This window comes from Microtus pennsylvanicus, chromosome 2 (assembly GCF_037038515.1).
Source record: "Microtus pennsylvanicus isolate mMicPen1 chromosome 2, mMicPen1.hap1, whole genome shotgun sequence".
Classification (NCBI taxonomy): Eukaryota; Metazoa; Chordata; class Mammalia; order Rodentia; family Cricetidae; genus Microtus; species Microtus pennsylvanicus.
Genome location: NC_134580.1, coordinates 63,764,713 through 63,791,141, shown reverse-complemented (window position 1 = coordinate 63,791,141; position 26,429 = coordinate 63,764,713). Strand labels below are relative to the sequence as shown.

At 45.8% G+C, this 26,429-nt stretch overlaps 2 protein-coding genes across 2 annotated transcripts in view; both read right to left on the bottom strand.

The window, feature by feature from the left end:
• Positions 1–3,462, bottom strand: part of Rgs22 (regulator of G protein signaling 22) — a 106,263-nt gene extending 102,801 nt beyond the window's left edge. The window contains exons 1-2 of the mRNA XM_075961195.1: positions 3,339–3,462; positions 2,989–3,017 (exon numbers count right to left, since the gene is read on the bottom strand). Coding sequence (XP_075817310.1) covers positions 2,989–3,017; positions 3,339–3,363 — 54 coding nt within the window. The 5' untranslated portion in view covers positions 3,364–3,462. The remainder of the gene's footprint in view (positions 1–2,988; positions 3,018–3,338) is intronic.
• A 10,402-nt stretch (positions 3,463–13,864) lies between these two features.
• On the bottom strand, positions 13,865–24,975 carry Fbxo43 (F-box protein 43). Its single transcript, XM_075963632.1, has 5 exons — positions 24,888–24,975; positions 22,183–23,578; positions 18,200–18,302; positions 14,208–14,411; positions 13,865–14,113 (listed from the first exon to the last, which is right to left on the bottom strand). The coding sequence occupies exons 1-5, from the start codon at positions 24,973–24,975 to the stop codon at positions 13,865–13,867; spliced, it is 2,040 nt and encodes a 679-aa protein (XP_075819747.1).
• Between the last annotated feature and the right edge of the window lie 1,454 nt (positions 24,976–26,429).

Sequence of the window (26,429 nt, the reverse complement as noted above, 5' to 3'; positions counted from 1 at the left end):
AAAGGCAGGAGGCAAAACAGGGCAGCTTGGCTGGGGCCCGAGGCACGTGGAAGTGCTCTGTGAGCTCAGAACAGGGCGGATGTGATGCTCATCACAGAGAGCGGGGTTGGGAGGCCAGACTAAGGACAACTGAACGCTCGAAGGGCTCTGTGGGCTACTAGATAAGTGGCCTCAGTGGTGGTTAACTTCTGTGGACTTTGACTCCCTATGAAATGCGGGAAGTAGCCGTCACTCACCTCACAGGGCTGTCTTGGGGTTAAATATTAGTCTGTGGTCAGCATTCAAGGATACCAGCGCCGGGCGGTGGTGGCGCACGCCTTTAATCCCAGCACTCGGGAGGCAGAGGCAGGCGGATCTCTGTGAGTTCGAGACCAGCCTGGTCTACAAGAGCGAGTTCCAGGACAGGCTCCAAAACCACAGAGAAACCCTGTCTCGAAAAACCAAAAAAGGGGGCTGGAGAGATGGCTCAGTGGTTAAGAGCATTGCCTGCTCTTCCAAAGGTCCTGAGTTCAATTCCCAGCAACCACATGGTGGCTCACAACCATCTGTAAAGAGGTCTGGCGCCCTCTTATGGCCTTCAGGCATACACACAGAATATTGTATACATAATAAATAAATAAATATTTTAAAAAAAAAAAAAAAGGATACCAGCTACTAATCAAGTTCCTTACAGTGGGACTCAGGAAAGGGTTAACAGCAGTATGAGCCACGGGAGGAGAGATGAGACAGAATCCAGTACAACTGACGGACAGAAGTTTGCACTTTACGCGTTAGACAAAGAAAGGCTACAGTTGAGGGAAGGAATACATACAGTTGAGAAGCGGTCATACCCGTTGGGACTACAGCCAAGCTCTGCCTGGGCACGGAGCCTGAGATGAAACAGCAGGTGTGCAGATGCAGAGGAAGGCGCAGCCAGGGAAGGAGGCAGAGGTGGATGCTTGCAGGCAAGGTGTGAAGAAAGAGCTGGGTATACCCAGTATACCATTAACCAAAATACAAGCAAGCAATGGGAAAACCGAACTGGGGGCTGGAGAGCAGGAGGAAGCGGTCTGGAGAGGTGACGCGGGGACATCCTGATAGCTCACTGGGTAGGCAGGGGCATCAGAAGCGGTGTCTGGACCCAGGTGTGGTGGCACACATCTGTAACCCATCCCAGCACGGGGAGGCTGGAGCAGCTGGATGGAAAGTCTGACGTCATACTGAGCTGCAGACACAGCACAGGTTCTATAGCGAGACGCTGATTTAAGAGACGAGCAGATGGGATGGACGGTGTGGACAAAAGAGGAGCTCACTCTCAAAGTTCTGGAGAACAACAGTTTCACGGGAGAGGGGAAAGGGAAGCTGGAAAGGGGGAAGAAGACAGATCCGAGTGCCGGAAGGAAGACAGTGGGTGCCTGCGAAGCCCAGGGGAGTGTGACCAGGCCAGAGAGTCTCGAGCACCAATGCTCTAATGTTAAGTTCAGTGCTCTTAAGACGCCCAGGGGGAGCTGCGCTGGAAAGGTCCAGCTGGCTCAGAAATCCTGCAGCACTGACGAGCGCTTCCGGCTTAGTGCCTGGAGTAACTTCAATTTCCCACTAAATGGGGCTTAGCCGATATGCTGGAGCACTTCTGACGTACTGCGTGTACCTGTTAGTGTGGAGAGACTTTTGGAGCTGCCCTTCCAGCCTCCTCCTCCCTCCGGCCCCCTCCTCCACCCTTCTTCCAGGATCAGCTGACGTATTCCTCTCTCCACTATTAAGCCCCCCTGGACTGTAAATGTGTTGAAATTTAACCCCAGCATTTTGGACAATACTTTGAGTATAGTCACTCATGACTGTTGAACGAAAAGCCAAAAGTAAGTGAGATACCAGCCAGCAAGAGAAATAGCTGGTGAAGGACATTGCAAACAATGGAAGTGGTCGGAGCTCTGACTCAGACCTTAGCATAAGCCTTGCTGGTGCCCAGCTGGACCCTAGGTGAGTTCCTCAGATAAGGAACAGGCTTCACAGAACGCGTTCCAAAGAGCATTCTCCCAACTGATGTGTGTTTGCAGATGCTCTCAGTTAGGATGCTCAGTTTCTCCAAGATTCCTACCTGAGAACCATGTATAGAAAAAAATTTAAACAATTATAAATGGACCGCTTTGTTGTTGTTTTGGTTGTTTGGTTGGTTATTTTAAGGGTTTTTAAATTTGTTTTGTTATTATTTATTTAGGTTTTTGTTTGTTTGTTTGAGGCAGGTTTCTCTATGTAGCTCTGGCTGTTCTGGAACTTTCTCCATAGACCAGCCGGCCTCGAACTCACAGAGATGTGCCATTTGTCTCTGCCTCCCAAATTCTGGGATTAAAGGCACACTGCCATGCCCAGGTTTTTATTTTTTAAAACAGGGTCTCATGTAACCTTGGACTTGCTATGTCACAAAGAATGACCTTAGCTGGGCGGTGGTGGCTACCCACGCCTTTAATCCCAGCACTCGGGAGGCAGAGGCAGGTGGATCTCCGTGAGTTCGAGGCCAGCCTGGTCTACAAGAGCTAGTGCCAGAGTTCCAGACAACTGGAACTGTTACACAGAGAAAAAAAAAAGAAAAAAGAATGACCTTGAACTCGCAATCCTCTTGCCAACCATCCCTGATGCTGACATTATAAATGTGAGCCACCCTAACACTAAATTGACCCCTTTTCTTCTATACTAATGTTTATGGCAACCAGGAACTGCCAAGCACACAACAAAGCCATGGGGGTAAGCCTGCGCCGCCGGAGACTCTGGGAGCACGGAGAAATTAAACGCGTCTTTTACAGGAAACAGCTTTGACGATAATTAACGTCCATGCACAAATCAGCAGAGCATGTGAAGAGCCTGTGTGTTGTTCTCGCCCCTGTGTTTACTGAAATGGTGAAGAGGAAAAGCCTGTGCTTCTCCCGCGATCTAATCTTTTCTATGAAATCAAAAACCGGGTGTGGGGGGGGGGGGGGGAGCGGGATACTAAGTAGCCCCTCTAAATTTACTTACAAATTCTTCTTCTGTAATATTTGGCGGGTCTGAAAAGAGACAAAACGTTACATTTTCGCACTCAGATCCACCTGACTTCCTTCTAGACTAAATGAAATTCTCTGATAAAGTAGGGCATCCTCGGGGTGAACTCAGTAAAATGTTTATTATTTGCGCATGGATTAGAGTTTTTAGCTAGAATATTCAAGGTGGAGGTAGGGAGGAGAGGTCTCTGGACTCTGACTTGGAACCCACTGTGGCCCTGGAGCTAGCCTAAGGCTCCCAGCTGCAAATGGAGACTGTGGCGAGCTAGAGCAGCGCAGGAGAAGGACCGGAGCGGGGGCGGGAGCGGGGCGTGGGGTCCCACCTACCGGCCGAGAGCCGCTTCTCCGGCATGCCGTTGGGGCGCCCGCTGCCCGGTCCCGCTGTCTGGGAGCGACGGGCGCCCTGCGGCCCGGCCTAGGGCTGCCCGCTGCCGCGCGCCCGTTGTTGCCGTGGAGCTGGACAATGCGGGGCTGGGCTGGGGGTGGCGGCCGGGGAATGGCCGTTACTGTGGAGACCGCAGTGCTCGCGAGCTGGGAAATGCGGCTGCGCGGCTGCGGCGAAGCGGACGCTTCCACCCCTGCCCCGGTGTTCTTAGTGGAGCCACAAACTTGGTCAGACGCCTGTGGCAAAGATAATGTCCCTGGCTCCGTATTAGGACCGCTGTAGTTCTCATGAACTCTGTCCAGTAAAAGTTACCCCTGTAGGGGACCACAAATTAAGATTATCCTGTAATGCGTGTTCTGAAAAACAGGATAAGAGAGCCCGGGGTGTCCTCAGCTACATAGAGGTTAAGGCCAGTCTGGGCTATAGTGAAGCAAAACCACAGGAAAAAAATACTTAAATCCAAAAAAAAAAAAAAAAAGAAGGAAGAAAAAGACAAAAAAAGAAAGAAAAAGAAAAAATTTAAACCAATAACATATAAATATATTAAAACTATTTTATAAAATGTATGTATCTGTAGGCCCGACAGGGGTGACAGCCCCAGAGCTCACCCAGCAATGCCTTCAACGCAAATGCCTAGAAGGAAACACTCTCCCCCACCCTATCCCCCCACATCCCCTCACACCCCGACCCCAAGCCTGATCTCTGAGCTTCATCTTTTGGGCAGGGTTGTGGCAGAGACCCTCAAAGACCACACTAGGAAGGTGGAGGCAGGATGATCAGAAGTTCAAGGTCAGTCTGGGCTACTTGAGACCCTGTCTCAAGTAAAACAGAAATGATCTTTAAACGGCACATCACCAAGTGACTCAAGCCAGGAACCTGGGAGCTCGCCCTAAAACTTTCCCTCCAGACCCTACATCCAGTCAAGCATTGGACCCAACCAGTTCCACCTTGAAGTGTTTCCTCATTTGGAACCTTTGCCCTATTCCTGCTAGCACTCAGTCCCACGAAGCCTTAGTCCTGACTTTATCTTCCAGTCTGCTTCCAGCTAGGAGCTCTCCTGAAATCCATATCCATGCTGAAAAAAACCCAGCTACCTACGTACCAATCTGACCTCCTTACAAATCCTCAGTGGCTCCGTGTTTGTCTCCTAGGTGTGAGGCAGGTGTTTGTGTGCCCTGAAGACAGTGGGTGCCTGTGCTACAAGGAAGTGGGGCACCTGCCTGCCTGGCTGTGTTTGTTGCTCCTTCCGTATGACATAGGGAAAAGACGAAAGTGAAACACTCCCTTGCCAGAGTCAGATGAAACCAAGGGAGGTGAGGAGAGACAGGAGTGGGGTTCCTCATAGTCGGTGTGGACCCACTAAGTCTGGTGTTATCAGGTAACTTTTATGATCAAAGTGCCACTTTGGATGCTGTTCAGATGTGGCAGGCAAGAGCTGAGGGTGAGCCCACAAGCATAGAGGACCCAGAACCTACATGGCGGCTCAGAACTGCAGCTCCAGGCAATCCCACACCTCTTCTGGCCTCTGCTAACTCCCACATGGGTGTCGTATACACACTTAGGCACATACGCATAAAGAATAGTGCCTAGAAGACCTGAGAAGTTGGATGTGGGAAAGAGGTGTTTGGAGATTTCTGTCTGAACAACCAAAGGTATTGTCATCAGTGGCCGTACGGAAGGCTTTATAGGTCCTCGGGCCTCAATGAAAGAAGAACCAAGATTTTGAGCTTGCAATTGACAAGTCACTGCAGAATGTGGAATATCAGCTTGTTATACAAATGGGCATGCACACGTGTGTATGTGCGTGTGTGTGCGCGCTTGTGTGTGTGTGTGTGTGTGTGTGTGTATGTTCCTACCACCAGAAAACCCTCCTGCCTTTTTTTTTTTTACCAGGAGGACTCTTCTAGACTCAGCTCGGGAACATCTCCTCCCGTATGTGTGTTCCCATGGAGTCCTGTCCTGGGCATTCTGTTCTTGTATGTTTGAAGCAAATCCACACCTTAAAGCCACAGTAACGTCAAAGTCACTGGAGCGTGCAGCGTGCACCGGACTGTAAACTCCCGGCATTTTGGAGGCTGTGTTGTATGCCAGCCTCTCCCTCGGCACCACACATGTATTATGAGCCCATCGTGGGGTGGCTTCTTGTTGACACAACTTCTAGAATTCCTCTTCATCGCAGTCATCCATGCAGAGCTCTGCTCAGAGGCAATGCTTGTCTGCTGGTCAGACAGCCACACGGGTAAGTTAGTGTTAAACCCTGAACAAGAACCTGAATAGAACAGCATTTCTGCATTGTTCTCAGATTCTAGTTTAGAAAACACATCTAGAGAGGTAAAATAATAAAAAGGAAATGTACAGACACCTGTTAATCGCTTTTCATATTCCAAAGACGCTAGCTACCTCATGTCAACTCAACACAAGCTAGAGTCACTAGAGAAGAGACAGCCTCAATTGAGAAAATTCCTCCATTTGATCAGGCTGGTAGGGCATCTTTAAAAACTGATTGATATGGAAGGGCACAGTCCAATGGTGCTATCGTTGGACTACAAGAAAGCAAGAAGGCTGAGCAAGCCCTGAGGAGCAAGCCAGTAAGCAGCACCCCTCCAAGGCCTCTGCATCAGCTCCTGCCTCCAGGTTCCCGGACTCTTTGAGTTCCTGTCCTGACTTCCTTCAGTGATGAACAGTGATGTGGAAGTGTGAGCCTAATGAATCCTTTCCTCCCCAAGCTGCGTTTGGTCATGGTGTTTCATCACAGTAATAGCAACCCCAACTAGGGCAGATGGCTAAATTGTATGACCTTTTCCCAAAAACAAAAACAAAATAAAACAACAACAACAAAAAAAAACTCCCAAGATTAAAAAACATGGGGATCACAAAGACAGTAACTTGAACCCAAATGCCTGAACTATTTTTTTGATAATAACTTCAATGAGTTATAATTCATATACTACCTGTTCCACTCTGTGTGTAGGATTCACTGGTATGTTTTAGCATGTTCAGAAATGCACAGTCAGCACAAAGTTGGGACATTTCTAACACCTCAAAGAAATAGCACAGTCCTTAAAATATATCCCCATCTCTACACACCCTGCTTAGCTTCTGTGTCTACCACATCCAATCTAGATATTTCCTGTAATGGGATCACATCACTTACGGTCTTTTATGTCGGATTCCTTCACTTAATGTTTTCTTTCTTTTTTTTTTTTTGTTTTTTTGTTTTTTGAGACATGGTTTCTCTGTGGTTTTGGAGCCTGTCCTGGAACTAGCTCTTGTAGACCAGGCTGGTCTTGAACTCACAGAGATCCGCCTGCCTCTGCCTCCCAAGTGCTGGGATTAAAGGCATGCGCCACCACCGCCCGGCTATATATACAATATTCTGTCTGTGTGCATGTCTGCAGGCCAGAAGAGGGCACCAGACCTCTTTTTTTTTTTTAAATATTTATTTATTTATTATGTATACAATAGTCTGTCTGTGTGTATGTCTGCAGTCCGGAAGAGGGCACCAGACCTCTTTACAGATGGTTGTGAGCCACCATGTGGTTGCCAGGAATTGAACTCAGGACCTTTGGAAGAGCAGGCAATGCTCTTAACCACTGAGCCATCTCTCCAGCCCCCGGCACCAGACCTCTTTACAGATGGTTGTGAGCCACCATGTGGTTGCTGGGAATTGAACTCAGGACCTTTGGAAGAACAGGCAATGCTCTTAACCACTGAGCCATCTCTCCAGCCCCCCACTTAATGTTTTCAAGGCTCAGGTACTTTGTACTTTATGAAAAAAACAGTATTATCATATGGTTATAACAGTCTATATTCCTTGGCCAACACTTATCACCTGACCATGATACTGGTCCCTTGGGTGTGAAGTGATGTTCTCCCTGGTTTTATGGCATCTCCTTGATGACTAGGTTCTCCTGACTTTTGGTGCGTTATATTCTGCCTCCCCGATCCACATGGCAAGCCCTAGGTAGGGTTGTTTTTAATGTCTTTTTTCCCCTGCAATTAATCTGTAAACATTCAAGATAGTTAAAAACCCCCGTCATCTTTAGGAATAACATCTACATGAATGAGAATTCAGTTTATTATTCTCTGATTAGAAAAATAAAATCAGAAACTCCAAAGCACTTAAGAGAATCTGGCATAGAGCCCATATATGTGAAGTTCCCCTTCGAGAGCCCAGGAGAGCCTCACTGAATTCCCTGAAACGCCGAAACCACCAGCAGGGAGCTGTGTGGCCAAATTAACTTTCGAAAGAAAGAAAAATTACAGGTTTCCCATATGGGTTGCCAGCAAATGCCAGCAGAGCCGAGCTTCTGAACTAAGGGGACAGTGGGCATTAGGGCAGATTTACGTAGCCTGATCAGGAGGAGAAACCACACTGACTTTATGATTACCCCATACACCGCTGCAGAGACTAGCTGTATGTGTGTGTGAGGCTGTTTCCTTGACAGTTGAGCGGGTTGTTCAAGCTTCCCACCTGCTGCCTAATGATGCAAAAGTGCAGCCTTTCCTTGCATTTGGAGGGACAAAGTCCAACTTAGGCCCAATCCCCAATTTTATTGTGTGTGAACGAATATAGCACCAAAGGATAAGATCCACATTAATTCTGATGGTGATTTAGTTTTTGACAGGACGTTGAGCACAGCCAAGCATCTATATATAGAAATGAACAAAAGGTGACCTAATATTATAATAATCTCTGACCTAAACTCCTGCAGCAATCTGCCTTGTGGGCTAAAACACAATCTTGGCAGTAATTGGCTCAGAATGGCCTGAACTTGGTCATGACTGCCGGCTTCCATAACTGTGTCCGTGCTTCTAACTCAGCACCAGCCAGAGAGAGACAACTGTGTTCCCTAAGCCGGTTCCGGGGGTGGGATGAATACTGGGTGCTCCCTAAGGCAGTCCCAAGGGTGGGATGAGTACTGGGTGCTCCCTAAGGCAGTCCCAAGAGTGGGATTAGTACTGGCCGCTAGCTCACCCACTTCAGCTTCCCATGCAACAGTTTCCGCAGAGACCACAATGGAGTGCCTCCACACTTTTTTTGATTGCTATGATCTTTTCCTGCTGTTAGATTAACCTACCTTATCCATATCTGAAAACAGTCACCCACACCCATATGACATTTAGTTGGAAAATGCCGATGAATTTTTCACACTTCCTAAAAACAGTTCATAATTTTTGGTAGAACATAATTAGTTTAAGATATTCATTAGGCAATTTCATAATTTACCCAGGTCAGCTGCCACCTGGACCTGTGGGCTCAGGCTCACTCTGTCTCTGCTCCACACTGATGAGATTACTCTAGGATGTTGTCGTTTTCACAGGTAAGGAATATTTTCTTCTGGGGCTACAGAGATGGCTCACTGGTTAACAGCACTGGCTGCTCTTTTAGAGGACCTGGGTTCGATTCCCAGCACTCCCGTGGCAGTTAGCAACCATCGATTATACCGGTCCTGGAGGATCCAATGCTTTCTTTTGGTTTCCTTGGGCACAAGTCATGCATGCGCACGGTGTACAGACATACATGTAGGCAAACACTGACCACATAACATGCACACAGTGCAGACATACATGCAGGCAAACACTCATCATATAAAATACTTTCTTTTAAAGAACACACTTCCTGTTTTTCTCTTCCCTCACCTTGTGTTTCTTCTTTCCAAACTTGCTTTCCTTTTTGAAAATAAATTTGAAGGCTCTCAGTGATAATTTTATGTGTAGTGTGTTTTGCCTGCATGCATGTCTGTGTACCACATATTCTGGGGCCTCCAGAAGCCAGAAGAGGGCATCAGATCCACTGGAACTGGAGGAACAGACTGTTGTGATCTACCTACCAGATAATGCTGGAACCTGAATACAGGTCCTCTAGACCAGCCAATGCACTTAACCCCTGAGTCATCTCTCTGGTACCCTTAAGGGATTATTTTGAACGAATATGGTATCTCTGATACCTCTAGCAGCTACAACAAAGTTCACCATGATATAGTAAATGTTTGATAAATACGCCCTAAACAAACATCCCCTTTTAAGACTATGAATGTTTGCACAAATGACAGAGGCAGGAAAAGCATGGGATTCGCTGGAACTAGTGCAGGTGGACTTTTCTTTCCTGCCCACCACTTCCCAAATAGCCAACATGGAGACTTAATATAAATTATAAACACTTGGCCAATAGCTCAGGATTATTACTAACTAGCTCTTACAACTTAGCCACATCCTGACATCACCACAGATGTTTCCAGAAAACATCTGGCTCCAGGTTATTTGTGCTAAACCGTGGACCCACATTGCTTCCTTGCTCCCCCACACACCCCTACAGGAATGGAACCGCTGGAAGGAAAACAACATGACACCATTTTCACAGTGCACACTCATCCGCGCATTTCCCCAGTCTAGTGGGTGAGTTAACGGGTTCAAAGTGTACGCCTGGCTCCACCAAGCAAGTGTTCTCTCTGTTAGCATCCTGGAAAATGTTATACACTCTCAAGCCAGCCAAAATAACTGAGTAATAACTACTTCCCAAATTTATTCTACATTTTAAAAAACTGAAGAAACAGTTTCTCTATTTGGAAATGCCATAGTTTGTGTCAAATTCATAAAAGCTAAATTTACTTGTAAAAGGCCCTTATCACTATAAATAAGTCTTTGGTGCCCCCTAGTGGAAATTTCAGTATTCTCTTTGAAAAGTTAACTGCTGCTCAGAGTTTGAAATGAGTGGGTAATTTGATCCTTTAAAATGCTATTTTAGGGAAGTAGAAAAAGACAAGATCTCCTGAGTAAATTGAGAGCATGGGGACCATGGAAGAGGGCTGAAGGGTAGGGGAGAGGCAGGAAGGGGAGCAGGAAAAAATTTAGAGCTCAATAAAAATCAATTTAAAAAAAAAGAAAAAATGCTATTTTAAACAGAAATAATTTAAAGAAATAACATGAACAGGAATGTCATTTTTTTAAATGTTTATTTATTATGTATACAATATTCTGTCTGCATGTATGTCTGCAGGCCAGAAGAAGCCACCAGACCTCATTACAAATGGTTGTGAGCCACCATGTGGTTGCCGGGAATTGAACTCAGGACCTTTGGAAGAGCAGGCAATGCTCTTAACCACTGAGCCATCTCTCCAGCCCCCAAGGAGTGTAATTTATTAAGTGCCCGAGTCCTCAGTAAATATTTGTGTCATGAATTTATAACTGTGATTTATACAGTTGCCTAAGCCAAGGGAATAGAACTTAGCTTTGGCGGTTGGAGAGATGGCTCAGAGGCTAAGAGCAAGTATGACCCTCACAAAGGACCCGAGTTCAGTTCCCAGCACCCACGGTGGGTATCCCACCATGTCTAACTCCAGGTTGATGGGATCTGACACCCCCCTCGGGCCCCTGCCTTCCTGTGCACGTACCCATACACAGACACGAATACACACAGTTTAAAATAAACGTATTTTAGAACTTAGTTAACACCATGCCAAGGTATCAAAATGTTTCTTGTATCAAATTACATTGTATGCACGTATGAAATTCTAAAAACTTGATACAAATATATTAAAATAAATGTCTCTCGGGCTAGAGGTGTGCCCTGTCTGCCAGCAGCCCATAGACCCACCATGCTCGCACACACCTACAGGTCCTTGGGCCATCCTTGACTCCATACAGAGCATACGAGAACCTGTGGGGGTTTTGTTTTGGTTTGTTTTGTTGTTGGTGGTGGTGGTTTTTAAAAGCTAGCAACATAAAAAAAAAACCTTTAATAATTTGCAATTTAAATCTTAATAAATCCACAAGAAAACCTAATTCCTTAAAAGGTTATGATATATTTAAATGTGCTTTTCTGTACCCATAGGAAAGCACTGCCCTCGGAGTGTGTCTTGAGGTTTAGCAGCCTGGGGACTGCTGACATGATCACAATGGCTTTGGTTTGTTTCCCTTGCTTTAAGTTGTGCTTTTTGAGGGGGATTGTTGTTTTTTGTTTCAGTTTTGGTTTTTGAGACAGGATCTTAGGCAGCCCACGTCAACCTCAGGTGCGTTGAGGAAGCAGAGATGATGATGAGCTCCCGCTCCTTCCCCCTGCCCCTCCCATGCTGGGATAATGAGAGTTTGCCACCGTGTCCGGCTCCATTGACATTTTGATTGACAGAGTTGTTTAAGCCGTGCAGGAACGCAGAAATTACTCATGTAGAATTATTTGTAATTAGAATTTTTCCCGAGCAGGCCAAGAAAATTGTTAAATGCCAAAGCCATCTCCCATTTAAGGCATTGTAAACACACACGTTTTGAGTTCTCAAACAGAGCTGTCCTGCACAAACAGGAACTGCCTCTGCCATCGTCCTGACCTCACACAGTCGCCTGCCTGACCTCCAGCCTCCTGTTACAGTAGAAGGAATGAGATGATTTCCTCCGGGCTGAAGAGACAGTCACTAGCAGCTGAGCTCCTCGGCATCATGGTGAGTGTGTCTGTGCTCAGGCAGACAGTCTGGCGAGCAGTTTAGACCTTGACTCCATGGTCCATTTAGGACCAAGGCCTGGGCACATCTACCACAGTTTTCCATATGAGCAGCAATATGAATTGCTGTACGTATGGGGTCTGTGAGCTGCTTCCCAGGGCCGTCAGTGAGAGACTGCTGGATGGGCCAGTGAGTAAGCTGATCAAGAGAGGAAGTGCAAAGAGGGAATTTCATGCAGTAAGAGAATCAGACTGAAGTCAATTCCTAAAAGTGCATTTAAAAGCCTCTATGCGGGAAACAGTGAAGATCACAGTAAATGTTTGTAAATTGGCCCTGGTGCAGAATTAAACAGACTCCAAGATGGGTGTGGTGGCCTGCAATCCCAGCCAGTGCTCAGTAGGCTGAGACAGGAGGATTGCCTTGAGCTCAAGGTCAACCTGGCTACGTAGTAACTTCCTTGCCAGCCTGAGCTACAAATTAAAAGTCTGTCAAAAGAAAAATAAAGAAATGGGGGAAGATGTTCAACTTAGAGCCAAACAGAACATATATATATATATATATATATATATATATATATATATATAAATAGAACATATATACACATATATAGAGATATATAAATCTTAAAACACTTGAGTCATTTTCCTAAATAATGTGTGTTAAGGACAACATTTAAACATATGTGTGTAGTGTGAACACACACATTTTTCATGCAACAGTTACCAAGCACACAGTTTCTAAATCTGCTGTCAAAGTTTCCCTCTTATGGTTGTAGAGTGGTGGCTCATAGTTAAGAACATTGGCTGCTCTTCCAAAGGACCCAGGTTCAACTCTCAGCACCCACACAGCAGTTCACAGCTATCTGTAACTCCAGGTCCAGGAGATCCGACACCCTCACACAGACACATGTGCAGATAAAACACCAATGCATATAAGATAAAAATAAATAAAATCATTTTAAAAAGAAAATCCCCCCTTGTAGTGGCACATGCTTTTAATCCCAGAACTCAGGAGGCAGAGGCGGGCAGATCTCTGTGAGCCTGGTCTGCAGAGTGAGTTCCAGGACAGCCAGAGCTACACAGTGAGACCCTGTCTCGAAGTAACAAACAAACAAAAAGGTCCTTTCTTATACTAATTTTTCAACAATAAAATTTAGCTCTTTTAGCTAGTTCCAGGACAGGAACCAAAAGCTACAGAGAAACCCTGTCTCGAAAAATAAAAAAAAAAAATTTAGCTCTTTTGCCACTGAAATTGTTCTTGGAAAAAGACACATTATAAACACATATAAATTATAGTATCTATTAGCAATAACTTCATACATTTTCCTATTCAAAGCCCATCTTTTCCACCTACCCCAAATCTTACAAAATGACAGAATCTGTGACTATAATTCCAGAATTTTAAGCAGTTAATTATAGATGTGTGACTTACAGGGAGTTGTTAATGCAATTCCGTATGGGTGACTTATTGGATGGGTAACTACAGCATCTCCATAACTGACACTTAAGTTATTAAGTAAATTTAACTGAACCAAAAGTCTACTACAATAGCAAATAAGAGAAAGATTGAAATTATGGATTATATTTGATGGAACTTCTAAAAACATTTTATTTATATTTAATTTCAGCCATTAGCTCATTTTCTAAACCTGTAAGTACATTGGCCTAAAGTTTAATATTTTTCAAATTATTTCGAAAATATTTTAAAAGAAAAACAATTGAGGATTTCAACACAGTTACAAAATGCACAAATTTAAAAAGTTACATAAAGCAGTAAAACACACCCGTAGGAACCCTGAAAATTCTTTATTTAAAACATTAAGTTATTGAAAGTGGGGATATAATGTAGTAAAATAAAACTCTCTCAAATGCATCACTTTAAAGAAAATATACAATAGCGTACAATGTAACATATACAAAACAGAAAAATAAATAATCATTTATCATCAACGGGAAGATTTGCATGTGTTCAAAACAGTCATAATTTTAAGTCAGACAGAACATGGGCCAACGGGGATTGTTTCCTTAGTCTCTTTAGAGCCGTTTTAAATTCCGCTTGCTTTGGGCACTCCCTGGGAGAACATCTTTACGACTTCGTGGCTTCGCTGACCTCCTTCTACATTCTTCAGACCCATGATAAGCACACAGACATAACACACAAAAGTCAAAGCCGCAGGCCAAACGGCTGCACAGAGCCCTTTTCTTATACGGCTGGTACTTAGCGGGGGATTGGCACCTTGGGCAAGGTTTTAAAGCTTCATCACTGAAAAGCGTGCTGGCAACCTGCAGCGGAAGCACGACACTCAGTCTTCCAGTGTGACACCGATGGTCACTTTATTCCAAACTCTATTTCGAACAACTTAGGGTCCATACTCACCTTAACATACTCTTCCTGTTTACTCCTCAGGTGGGTGAGGGAAGAGCTTGCTACAGGAGTCAGAACATCTCCCCAAGGGGACACAGTTGGCACCTGCTCGTTCTGAGAAGCGGGTGCCTGCGCCTGTGCTTGCACTGGTCTTAAAGCTGAGCGGCTGAGAAGCTGGAGCCGAGTGGCAGCGTCCTGAACATGGAACACAGCCGCCTGTAGTAAAGACAGAGAACCAACATTGCAAGTGTTCCAAGTCAGGGCAGCTTCCTGCCTGGAGTTCAGTGTCTAGGAGTGGGTTATACCACCAGGATCTCTTTTGGGAGGTGGGGGAGTTGGGGGACAGGCAATCTTTTCCCACCTAACTTTTAAGTCAAAGAAAGCAGGTTTGGAGATGGTTCTGCAGGTAAGTGTGCTAGCCATGAAATCCTGACAGCCTGAGGTGGTGGTGGGGAGTGGAGACAGGAGGAAGGCCAGGAGCTTGACAGCACAGCAGCCTAAACAAGAGAGCTCCTGCACCAGCAAGGTGGAAGGGAGGCAAGAGCCAGATCCCCACAGTTGTCCTGACCCTCCCCTCTCTCATCATGTATATTTTGGAGATGATCAATTACTTTTTCATTTGAGCCATTTGTCTATTACTGACAAATTCTCCTCTGAGGAATCGGACAGTGTAATAGCATTGTGGTAGTCTGCAGGCTGTGTGACCACAGCTGCTCAGTTCTGAACTCGACAGCAGAAATACCGAAGAGAAATGCTGTCCAATCAAACTTACTTTGAGAATCGAGGGACAGAAAGGACTTGGCCTACAAGCCATAGTTTGCAGTCCATTTTTAAACCAAGATCAAAATTGGGGGAGAGGGGAGAATCTTTTCAAAGCCTGCCGTGGAATCTCTGCATGCTCTTACCTTAAGCACATGGTGGACAGACACGAGGATGGCTGACATCACATAACCCCGTGTCTGTGGCTGACTTGCAAAGATCTGGTTCTGATTCACTTTTATGGCCGTCTTATACAGCCTCGATATTTTAAAATAAGGAGCAAAAGCATCTCTTGTATGAACAAGATCCCACATTACTCAAATGTGCATTAAGAAGTGTGCTAATTGGCTTGTACACCTTAGAAGTATACACTGTCCTTTTGTCAATTATAAACCTCAATAAAAATGGAAAAAAATAATTAGAAAAAAGCATGTTGGATAAGTAATCTGTACAGTCTTGTACTTTGTTAGGGCTGCAATGGGAAAAGGTTCCTCTTAAAGGCAGACTGGACGAACCAACTATGGGGATGAACACACAGGTGAGTTTCCTTACAGCTCAGCTGTCACTGTGCCCCAGCAGGAGAACTAACACATGAGGAAGTACAGTAGACTAGGGGTAGGGGATTCAGTTGGTGGAGGTTTTAGAACACACGCAGTGGCTGCTGTTGACGTCGGAGTTAGAGCTCGGATGCAGGTGTGTATATTGAACTTGCTGGCGGACTGTCTTTATGACATTTCTGTTATTTGTAGCATAGGCCACAGTGCCCAATAAAGAGCTCCCTGAAAGGACGCCTGCTGGACCCTGACCCTGAAGAGTGCAGTGTGCATGCACCCCAAGATGAATCAAGGTGTCAGCGGAAGCAAACTGAGAAGCAGCAACCATTCATTTAGCAAGTATTTATGGGATGTCGAATTGGCCGCAGTTCTTCTGGTTTTGTTTTTAATGTCTAAGAGACAAAGCAACCTGCAAAGGCACGTGTCATGCCTGCTGACAGTCTAGAAAACATAGTTCTCCCACCTGTAGTCCTGTTGGCCTCACACTTGCTTGGCCCGTACCCAGAGACCCACCTGCCTCTGTGAAGATGGAGCTGTCTAAGGGCCGTTCATTCCACAGTGTGTGGCAACAGTGAGGAAGAGATGAGGCCTCTCGGGGGAAAGGCACTAATCCCGGTCCAGCAGGCGCCCACACTGCTCTAATAATGGAGAACAGAAGAGGCTCAGCTCCTAGTGAATGTTCCCAGCCTAGCACCTTTCTGAGACACCTTTCTGTACAACCTGAGGAAAATTGCCAAACAGCTTCGTTTTGAGATGTTTTTAGAAGTTTTAGCTAGTGGCTCATCAAGATAGGCCAGGCATAAATTTACGGGCTCTTGTGAAATAGGAGGGCACAGGGTCTGGGAAGGTGATCTCTGGGGAAAAGGAGGAAAGGCAGAATGTTTTGGAAAGCACAGAGGAGATCACAGTCCTTGCAAATAAGGGAAAATCAATCCAGAATCTGTAGAGAAAAACACCAAGAGGAGAGACACAGGTAGAGACACACTGGGGTTGGGAGAGACAGACACGGAGAGAGGCAGCGATAGAACTGGCAATCAATCGTTAAGTCTGGGAGAAAGTCCCACAGGAAGACACACAAGACAGTACATGTGCATGCGTGATGGCACGTGCAGTAATCCTGGCACTAGAGGGACAGAAGCAGGAGGATCGGGGAGTTCAAGGCCAGCCTAGGGACCCAGTCTGGGGAGCCGGCTCAGCAAGGAGAGGGTTCGTGCAAGAATGGATGCCCAACACTCATGTAGAAGCTGGCCAAAGTGGTTCATGCCTGTAACTCGATTCCTGGCCGGGCAGAGACAAGCCGGTCCCTTGAGTTAGGAGGAGCCCAGCTAAGCCAAGCTGCTGAGCCCCAGGTTCACTGAGGGAAGCTCTGCCACCAAGTACGGTAGAGAGCAACAGACAAGCACACCTACAGTGGCCTCTGGCCTCCACGTGTGCGCACACACAGACACACTAAGTACACACCCATAGTCCCAGCATTCAAGAGGCAGAGGCAGGAGGATTGCCACAAGTTTAAGGCTGACCTTGTCTACATGCAGAGTTCCAGGCTTTCACAGTGAGACCCTCTCAAAAAAGAAAACACAGAAGCTTAACAACAGGGTACATGTCATAAGACCCCTCACATGGCCTCTGGGCCATGCTCACGTCTGACCCACCATAAATGGTGATGTAGTTATGGTCATAAGACAGGAGAGAGATCCAGAGAAGGTGGTGGGGAGTGGTGCTAGTGCTGAGTGGCTGGAGAACTAACCGAATCCCTTCCAGATAAAATAACAAATATTGTCCGGGCATGCTAGCACATGCTTTTAATCCCAGGATTCAGGAGGTAGAGGTAGGTAGATCTCTGATGTCAATGCCAGCCTGGACTACAAAATGAGTTTCTGGACAGTCAGGGCTACACAGAGAAATCTTGATTCAAAAAAATAAAAAATAGTATTTCAAGTGCATTATCTAGAAATACAAGAAATAGAAGTAGAGACCAGAGGCTACTGTGGTATCTCAAACCTGTAATTCCAGCACTCAGGAAGGTAAGGCTGGAGGACTACCATGAGTTTGAGGCCATCATGGTTGCATAGTTTTAAGAAAGCCTGGAATACAGAGTCAGACACTGTCCACAGACAGGGCAAGGAGGATGATGAGCTTTGTTAGAAACCTAGAATCCAGCTGTACTTTTGAAGTTTGTTGTGTTTTGAAGGAGCTCTGTTAGCAAACTAAAATAAGAAAAAAATGTATAAGGAAAAAATGTAGTCCTTTAAGAAGCCAGACAGTGCACCTGCCTTGAAGCAAGTAACTGTTGTAGTTGTCCTTTGTATTGTGTTAAAGCAGTCTTTTGCCTTCTCCCCCTGTTGTGTTGGGTATTAAAGTGTATGGAAAAGAAATGCGGTGATTCAGCACTCAGTGTTTGCCGAGTTGCGCTCCCATTTCTAGCCTGTGTCTCAGGGACTCTGTCTTATCTCTCTTCTTCCTACTTAACATTTTTCTAATCCTCATGCCCCTACCCTGGTAAGTGGTATCCTTGTCGAAGCTGCTCCCCGACATACTTTCTGGATGATATGGAAGTAGTTTAGAAAATGAGAACTTCTCAGGGGATGCTGGCTAACTGGGAAAGATTCACAGATGAGAGAGGCCAAGCGTGGTGCTCAACAACGTGGAGTTACCGGCTACAAACCACTTCCGGCAGGATTCCCCCGTTACCTGAGTATTGGATTTCAGCTGTATGATATAAAGTTTCCGCCTCTCGTTTGCCTTTTTATCCTGAGCCACAATTTCACGCCAGTTTCTGCTGACGTTCCAAACACTACAATAAACAAGTCAGGCTGTTACTGCATATTCTCCAAAGGTTGAAATTTTTTATAAGGTAACCAATAATAAAAATATTTTAAAGATCTTGAACAGGAAATTTAAGGTTAAAATTACATATGATATGATTTGATCAACTCATTGTTTCAGATTCATTTACCATATGAAAGAATTCCTATTAAAATACTAAGCACAGGGCTGGAGAGATGGCTCAGTGGTTAAGAGCATTGCCTGCTCTTCCAAAGGTCCTGAGTTCAATTCCCAGCAACCACATGGTGGTTCACAACCACCTGTAATGAGATCTGGTGCCCTCTTCTGGCCTGCGGGCATATATGTGTATACATAATAAATAAATTAATTAAAAAAAAAATACTAAGCACATAGTGGCAACTTAACAGATTGCCATTTCATTTACATTCCTTTAATTTTTTAAAAAAATATTCATTTATTTATTTAGTAGGTATTAGGAGCAGGGGAAGGCAAATACATGTCATGGTCCTTGAGTCCAGTCAGAGGACAACCAGTGAAACCTGGTTCTCTTCTCCAGTGTAGGACCAGGGGATTGAACTCAGACCAGCAGGATTGGCAGCAAGTGCTCTTACCTGCTGAACCACGCTGCCAACCCTGTAAGCCAACATAGGCCATGGATGGTGGTTTAGACCTGACATCCAAGCACTTGGTTAGATGAGGCAGGGCTGCTGTGAATGCAAGGCCAGGCTGGGATACAGCAACAGCAAAAATCATAAAGCAGACATGAGCCACTGGGATATCAGGGTCATATGATATTCCACTATAAATTCTGAAATCAACATGCAGCACATGATGACCATCTAGTATGAGACGCTTTCTTCCATTCCTGTATCTAGCCAATCTCTGGCACTTCTGGCCAAATGAACTTAAGAAGAACCCTTCACTTAAGTGCCATACAATAGTTATACTGTGCACAGCGCCCTTAGTGATACAGGCTGCTGCGTCTAGGCTAAGAGCACCCTGCTGCCGAGAGTGTCCCTATTTTATTCATAAAGTTCAGGTAGGACGGATGTAGCTGGAGACCAGCTTCAGCCTCTTATTGAAGAAATGTTAATCTGGCCTTTCTCTCTCTTACTAATTTAGCCAGTCAGGGAAAGAGACCAGGAGACTGAGAAAGTAGGCGCTCACCTCGAGGGCCCCAGGCAACTCTCCAGTTATCAACACAACTGCAGGTGTCATCGCCTAAGTCCCTCTGTGTGCTTTACCTCTCAAGGAGGTGGGGAGAAAGTCACCCATTAAAAGGGGAGCCAGAACCATGGGTCAACCTGAGTCTGATCACACATACAGGTGGAAGTAGAGAGGTCCTTCCACAAAGTGGTCCTCTGGCCTCCGTGACTGTCATGGCAAGTACACACACAACACACACACACAACACACACAAAGTGGTCCTCTGGCCTCCGTGACTGTCATGGCATGCACACACAACACACACACACAAAGTGGTCCTCTGGCCTCCGTGACTGTCATGGCATGCACACACACAACACACACACACATGTGGTCCTCTGGCCTCCGTGACCGTCATGGCATGCACGAGCATGCGTGTGCGCACACACACACATACGGTCCTCTGGCCTTCGTGACTGTCATGGCATGCACGAGCGCACATGCACACACACACATGTGGTCCTCTGGCCTCCGTGACTGTCATGGCCTGCACGAGCACACATGCACACACACACATGTGGTCCTCTGGCCTCCGTGACTGTCATGGCCTGCACGAGCACGCATGCACACCCACACATACGGTCCTCTGGCATCCGTGACTGTCATGGCATGCACGAGCGTGCACACACACACACACACACACACACACACACACACTCTTCTCCATAACTATCATCATTGCTCATGTTACCAAGAAGAGCACCATTCAGACCATAAACACACATTCTTTGTGACAAACAGCTCCACAGGGAGGGAGGGGCAGGAATCGCTGAAGTATGACCAGTACGAGTGAATCACACAAGCAGCCACCCAAATTGTCACCCGACATTCTGACTTCCCTGTACTGAGATATGCCGACATTCCTGTGTTCAGCCATGCTAATATTTAGACACCTTTGAAAGGCACACACCAATGCACGGGTATGTGCATGTTATCCGTCTGGGTTACACCGACATGTGCTTTACTAAACATACTCTGAAAGGTGGCCGAACATTAAGAGTTTTCATGAAGATATTGGAAAGAACAGAGAGCCCAGGGGGGCAGACCTGCATCTGTTTCTGGATTATTACAGGAGATTTATTTCATCTAGGGATGTTTCTCCATCTGCAAATTACACAGGTAGACCAGACACCTCAGAAGACTTCCAGCAACAAAATGTATAACTTGCCACAATAGCTTAAAATAGATGTGTGGGAGAAAGGCCAGTGGGAGCAGTAGCTATAAAAATAACACAGACCTAATCCACACTTCACGTCTTCCTGTGGAGAAGGAGAGTCATGAGGCAGGAGGTGGCTCATCAAGATGAGATACTTGCCACCAAGCCTGAAGACCCACAGGTAAAGGGGAGAAATGATGTCCATGAGTGGTCCTCTGACCACTGCACAGGCTCCCTAGTCTCCGCCTGTTCTCGCTGACATGACAATGGAGGTGTCCTGCCTTGTGACAGCCCTGGACCCCACACACTGCCAGCATTGTCATTCTGATCCCCTTCCTTCATCCCTAAACCCCGCTGTTCTCTGTAACCATGAAGTGCCGCAGAGTCGACCACAGTGTCTGTGGACAGAGTTCTGCAGAGTCTAACCTCTCAGACACAACTGTCTGTTTCTGCTCTGTCAGCAACAAAGAAACAGGCATATCCATAGCCTAAAATGAGAGCTAGCTATTTTTCTTAGATTCTAGAATTTGGACAAAATAATAATGTTCATTATTTGTGATAGTTTATCAGTTACTATAATTTCTCTTATTTCTGATCAAGTGTCATAACTTTAGAACAATTTGTATCTACAATGGGATGTGAACTTTTAAATAAAACATTTTAAAAAATCATTGGCATAAATTGGGCATGGTGGCACACACCTTGTAATACCAAGACCTGAAAGTGGAGGCAGGAAGATCAGGAGTTCAAGGTCATCCTCAACAACACTGTGAGTACAAGACTAGCCTCAGATACAAGAGACCCTGTCTGCGTGTCTCTCTTTCTGTGTGTCTGTGTGTCTGTCTGTCTGTCTGTCTGTCTGTCTGTCTGTCTCTCTCTCTCTCTCTCTCTCTCTCTCTCTCACACACACACACACACACACACACACACACACACACACACACACACACACACGGTAGGAGGGACTGGGGAGATAGCTCAGTTGGCAAAGTGCTTGCCGTGTAAGCAAAAGACCTGCATTTGGGCCATCATCAGCCACATAAAAGGCCTGGCACACACTTGTAATCCCAGTTGGGGAGGTGGAATCTGGAGGATCCTGGGATCTTGCCCAGCCCAATTGGTGATCTTCACATTCAGTAAGAGACCTTGTCTCAAAAAGTAAAATAGAAAGCCATGAAGAAATATTGAAGACTATGAATTGACTTCTGGCTTCTACATACATACACCACTACCACCACCACCACCATCATCATCTTGATTTTTCTTTTCCTGACCTTGAACCAGAACCTGAGTAACCTTTCTGCCCCAGTTTCTCAGCTATCTGGGATTACAGGCCTATACCATTAGATCCATCTTTTATTTTTGTTTTTAAATAGAAGGACTTACTTAGCAATCTCTACTAGGGAGGTCACTTAACCAACCTCTGATATGGGTAATACAACCGAAGACAGAAAAAAAAAACAAAACAAACATCAGTTTAAAAGATGATGAACGTTTTCTTCCATGAGCAACTTTTATTTCTTACCTGAACAAACTTTCTGAAGTCAAGAAATCTAAAACCATAGTTAAAATATGCTTCAAATTTCGATACTGTAATTCTGTCAAGATATCCAGCTGTTCTATGCCCATCTTCTTGCCAATCAGTCCAGCCAGAACACGCCGCAGTCTGTCTATTTTCCCCTCATCCCTTTCCTCAAAGAATGCCTGGTCATCTTCCTGCTGGAATCTCTTCCTTTTGCTTTTCATAAAGAGCTCATGCACTAACTGCAAGGCTGGGGTATTTGATAAGTCCTTAAAGCAATCCCTGATCTCACAGGAGCCTTGCTGACCCTCCAGGATGCCTGAAGCAGCACCTACTCTTGCTTCAGAGTTGGGAGTAACCATCTGCTTTTCATCTTCCGTTTCTGACTGGGAGCCTTGCTCCCGGAGAGTAGACAGTCTTCTCAACCTTCCAGGATGCTTTGGATTTTTTACGAGGTCCCCCACTCTGGGAGTCCCCTTCTGAAACAGTTCTTGCAAAGAGCCCTCTTGGTCAGAAATGGAATCTTCCGACTTATCCCAGGTAAGGGAGCTAAAACCACTGTCTCCAGGTGTTGAAACACTGTCTCTCACTTCTGCTGAAGAAGAAAGTGTTTGGCTCCCCTTAAATCTAGTTTTTGATATAAGACTACTTATTGGAGTTACATACGTGGTTACCTCTGCTCCATAGGTTGTCTGGCTACCAGAGGAGCCCAGTTCAGGACATGTATTCTCATCACTAACACTTAAACTGCTGTCGCTAAAGTCATGTGTGATAGAGCCTTTGAAATCATTGCCTTGAATTGGAGACAGACATTCCACTCCGAATAAGCCACACTCTCCCGTGGAATCATCAACTGTGGAAGTCTTGTGCTGAGAAAACCTTAGCCTAAACTTCTGACTGCTGGAAGTACCATTCTCTGTCACTAACGAACTAAAGTTGTCTTGCTCTGGGAAATGCTTTTCTAGGCTAACAACGTGGCTTATGTTGCCTTCCAGAGACCGGCTATGTGGATCCGAATCCCCTTTCAGAAGAGCGAAAGATAAGTCGAGCCGCCTGCGTAAGGAGCATGTTTTCCTTCTGACTTTAGGAGTCTCACAGAGTTCTGGACTCCCACCCTTCTCCTTCCTTGGGAAAGTAGGTTTCTTTCTATGAGTGGGAGATACTGCAGGATTGGCGGAACCTCGGCATGGAGTTTCTAGATGCTCCTGGAATAACACTGGGTCCTTTTCTTTCTTATGAGAGCTGAGAGTCTCTGGCGACTCATGACGGTCCCTGTGCTGAAAGGAAGAGGTGGAACAGAAACCTCTGACGCTGGACCTCTTAACAATGATTGCAGGGGAGTCCTCTTTGCTTCCTGCTCCATGGCTGACTGAATACCTTTGGGACATCTTTGAGTTCTCTGTTTTAACAAAGTAAAAACAAGTTTATTCTTCCTCTTCCTTTGCACTCATGAGCCAAGCAGCTTACGCCAAAATATATTATTTGTGTTAAATACAGAGAATGGGAAATTATATATAACATTTTTTTCAGAAGTTACTTAAAAAGAAAACCCCCATAATATACCATCAGATATTTCCTAATTAAAACAGCACCTTGCTATAAAACCAGAAGGCAAATATCCTGATTACTTGACAACTGTGGGCAATGCACTGTGCAAATATTTTATTGAAATATTCTTGTTTGTTTTGTTTTCCGTGAGACAGGCTTCTCTGTGTAACAGCTCTATCTAACTGTTTTGGAACTCACCTTGTAGACCAGGTACCTCAAACTCAAAGATATACACCTACCTCCGCCTCCAGAGCACGGGGATTAAAGGGGTGTGTCACTACGACCTGGCTCTTGAAATAATTCTTATTCTTTATCTGTGGGTGTGTGTGACAGACATGCAAACATGTCATAGTCCATTGTGGGGAACTTGTGGGAGTCAATTCTTTCTTTATACGGTGGAGATTAGGGAATCTGTGCTACATAGGTTAGGCATATGAGTAAAAAATGAGTATTACAAAAATTGCTATAATAAACACAATATTAGAGGGTCATTTTTTCAGAACAAAGTAATTTTTAAACCTCTGCTCATGTTTTGGCAGTTTTGACCCCATCCCTCATGATCATTGCTAAATTCTACATATGCCCAGGAGGTCAAGACAATTAAACCTTGCTTTCAACAAATTGCATTATACTTTAAAACAATTTATGCCTTCTAAATATTAATGAATTATGTTCATCTCATAAATCCTTTTCTCTTGTAACAATATTAAGTTCAATCAATTTGGTGAAGTTGGATCGAGTGCTTGTGTCCATGTGGCCTTCTAAGAAACGTAACTATTCCGCTACTTCACCACTAGGTGCCTCGCCAGCCTACTATTTGGAAATGAAGCCGAAACCGTTGGAGAGTGGGAAGCCCATATATGCGCCCTCTCCCCGAGAAACCACAGGCTTTGGTTTGCTGTCGTCATTCTTATCTTTCCTGTACCCCAAAATTCCTACTTCAAAACTTTTAAAAATATCCACGCAACCATAGGTCGCCTGGCTTATTATCCTGACCCAACAGTTGACTGATGTTCACTTAAAAAATAAAATAATAATAATAATAAACGGGTCCTGATAAAGGGCTCAGAACTCGCATCTACAAATAAAGACGTCCAATAGGTCAGAGAACTACTTAGTTAAAAGTAGATGCCCTTGTTCGTTCAAGTGTAATGTCTTACCCTCAGTCAACCTTGAGTTCCTAATACTTGTCAAAGTAAGGTAGGCTTCCAAATAACTAAGTCTCTCATCTTTGTCTCTAAAGTTCATGCCGAGGTACAACCCCCTTAAAGAGAAAAACCTGAACAAATCAGCCGGGCGGCGCAGCGGCGCCCCGACAGCTACGGCTGGAAGGGCACCGGCGGCCTGCGGGGAAAGTCAGGTCGCTGGGGACGTCTCCACCCGGCCGCAGCCGCGCTCCCCGGCCTTCCTCCGCTAGTCCTGGACGTGGGGGCCTCCCCGGTTCTAGGCCTGAGCCGTCGGCTGCGGGCGGGGCTAACGGTCGTCACCCGGGCGAGCAGGGAGGAGGGCGAGCGGCGCGGGCCCGGCGGGCGGAGGGCGAGCGCACCTGAGCCGCGCCGCCCACCTGGGGTCCCGAGCCCCCCTGCCCCGCCCCGTGGACGCCGTCCCTCCCTCCCTCGGTCCAGCTGCCCGCCCGCTCCACCGTCGCCGCCCCGCCCAGCGCTCGCCCCTCCCAGCATCGCTCCGTGCGCCCTTGCTGTACAAGGGGTCGTCCCTAGTAAATTTCGTCTGACATTCGGTGTCAAAGCAGCCTGCCAACCGAACTGCCTTTGGATGGTAAGGGAAGTAGTCACACCATTTGATTAGGGGGTGAGAGAGAGGCGGTGGTCCCAGGGAGTCCAGGCTGGCCTCGAACTTAACTTGCTAGGTAGCCAAGGCTGCCCCGGAACTCCTGATCCCCCTGCCTTCATCTCTCAAATGCTAGGATTACAGAGGTGCCCCACCAAATCCAGCAAGATTACAACACCCCCCCCATTCTTGCTTTTGTGTTTGTTTTTAGACAGTGTCAGGTGTAGTCCAGGTTGGACTTGAACCCGTGATCCTCCTCACTCTGCCCCCTCCTTTCGCTGGGATTATAGGAATGTGCTAATGACTTTTAAAAATAGTTCTTTTATATTTTCGTCCTTGTTTCTACAACAAACAAACATACATCTTGTAAACGGAAAAATAAAAAAAAAATAAAAAACAGGTTGTGAGGCACACACTACCATCTCTACAGTCAGGAGGCAGAGACAGCAAGATTCCCAGAGAGACCGGCTCTATATTCATACCAAGTTTTAGGCCAGCCTGGGCTACAAAGCTACCAACCAAAAGTTATGAATCCATAAGAGAGACTGTGTTCAGTTTTCAGACATTCTACTTTGGGGATCAGAAACATCCAATGCCTAGTTTTCACTCACCGTTCCCTGAGTGCAGAAGGGAGGCCAGACACAGACCTGTCACCCAGGGTAGCTTCTAGCTGCTTTGCTTTGGGGACCTCTCTTCCTAGGTCCACACCCATGAAACATCCCACCTTGGTACTTCACCATGCCCAGGGTAGTGGAGTTCTCACTCAGAGCCTCGGCTGCCACACCCCTCTTCTCTGAGGATGTTCTCTGCCTGGATGCCCCTTAGGTGTCGTAAAAATAGGTGTCGTATTTATAAACTTAAACTCAAGATGAATAGGCCACAGCTTGTTAATGAGGCTTGTGTGTAGAGCAGGC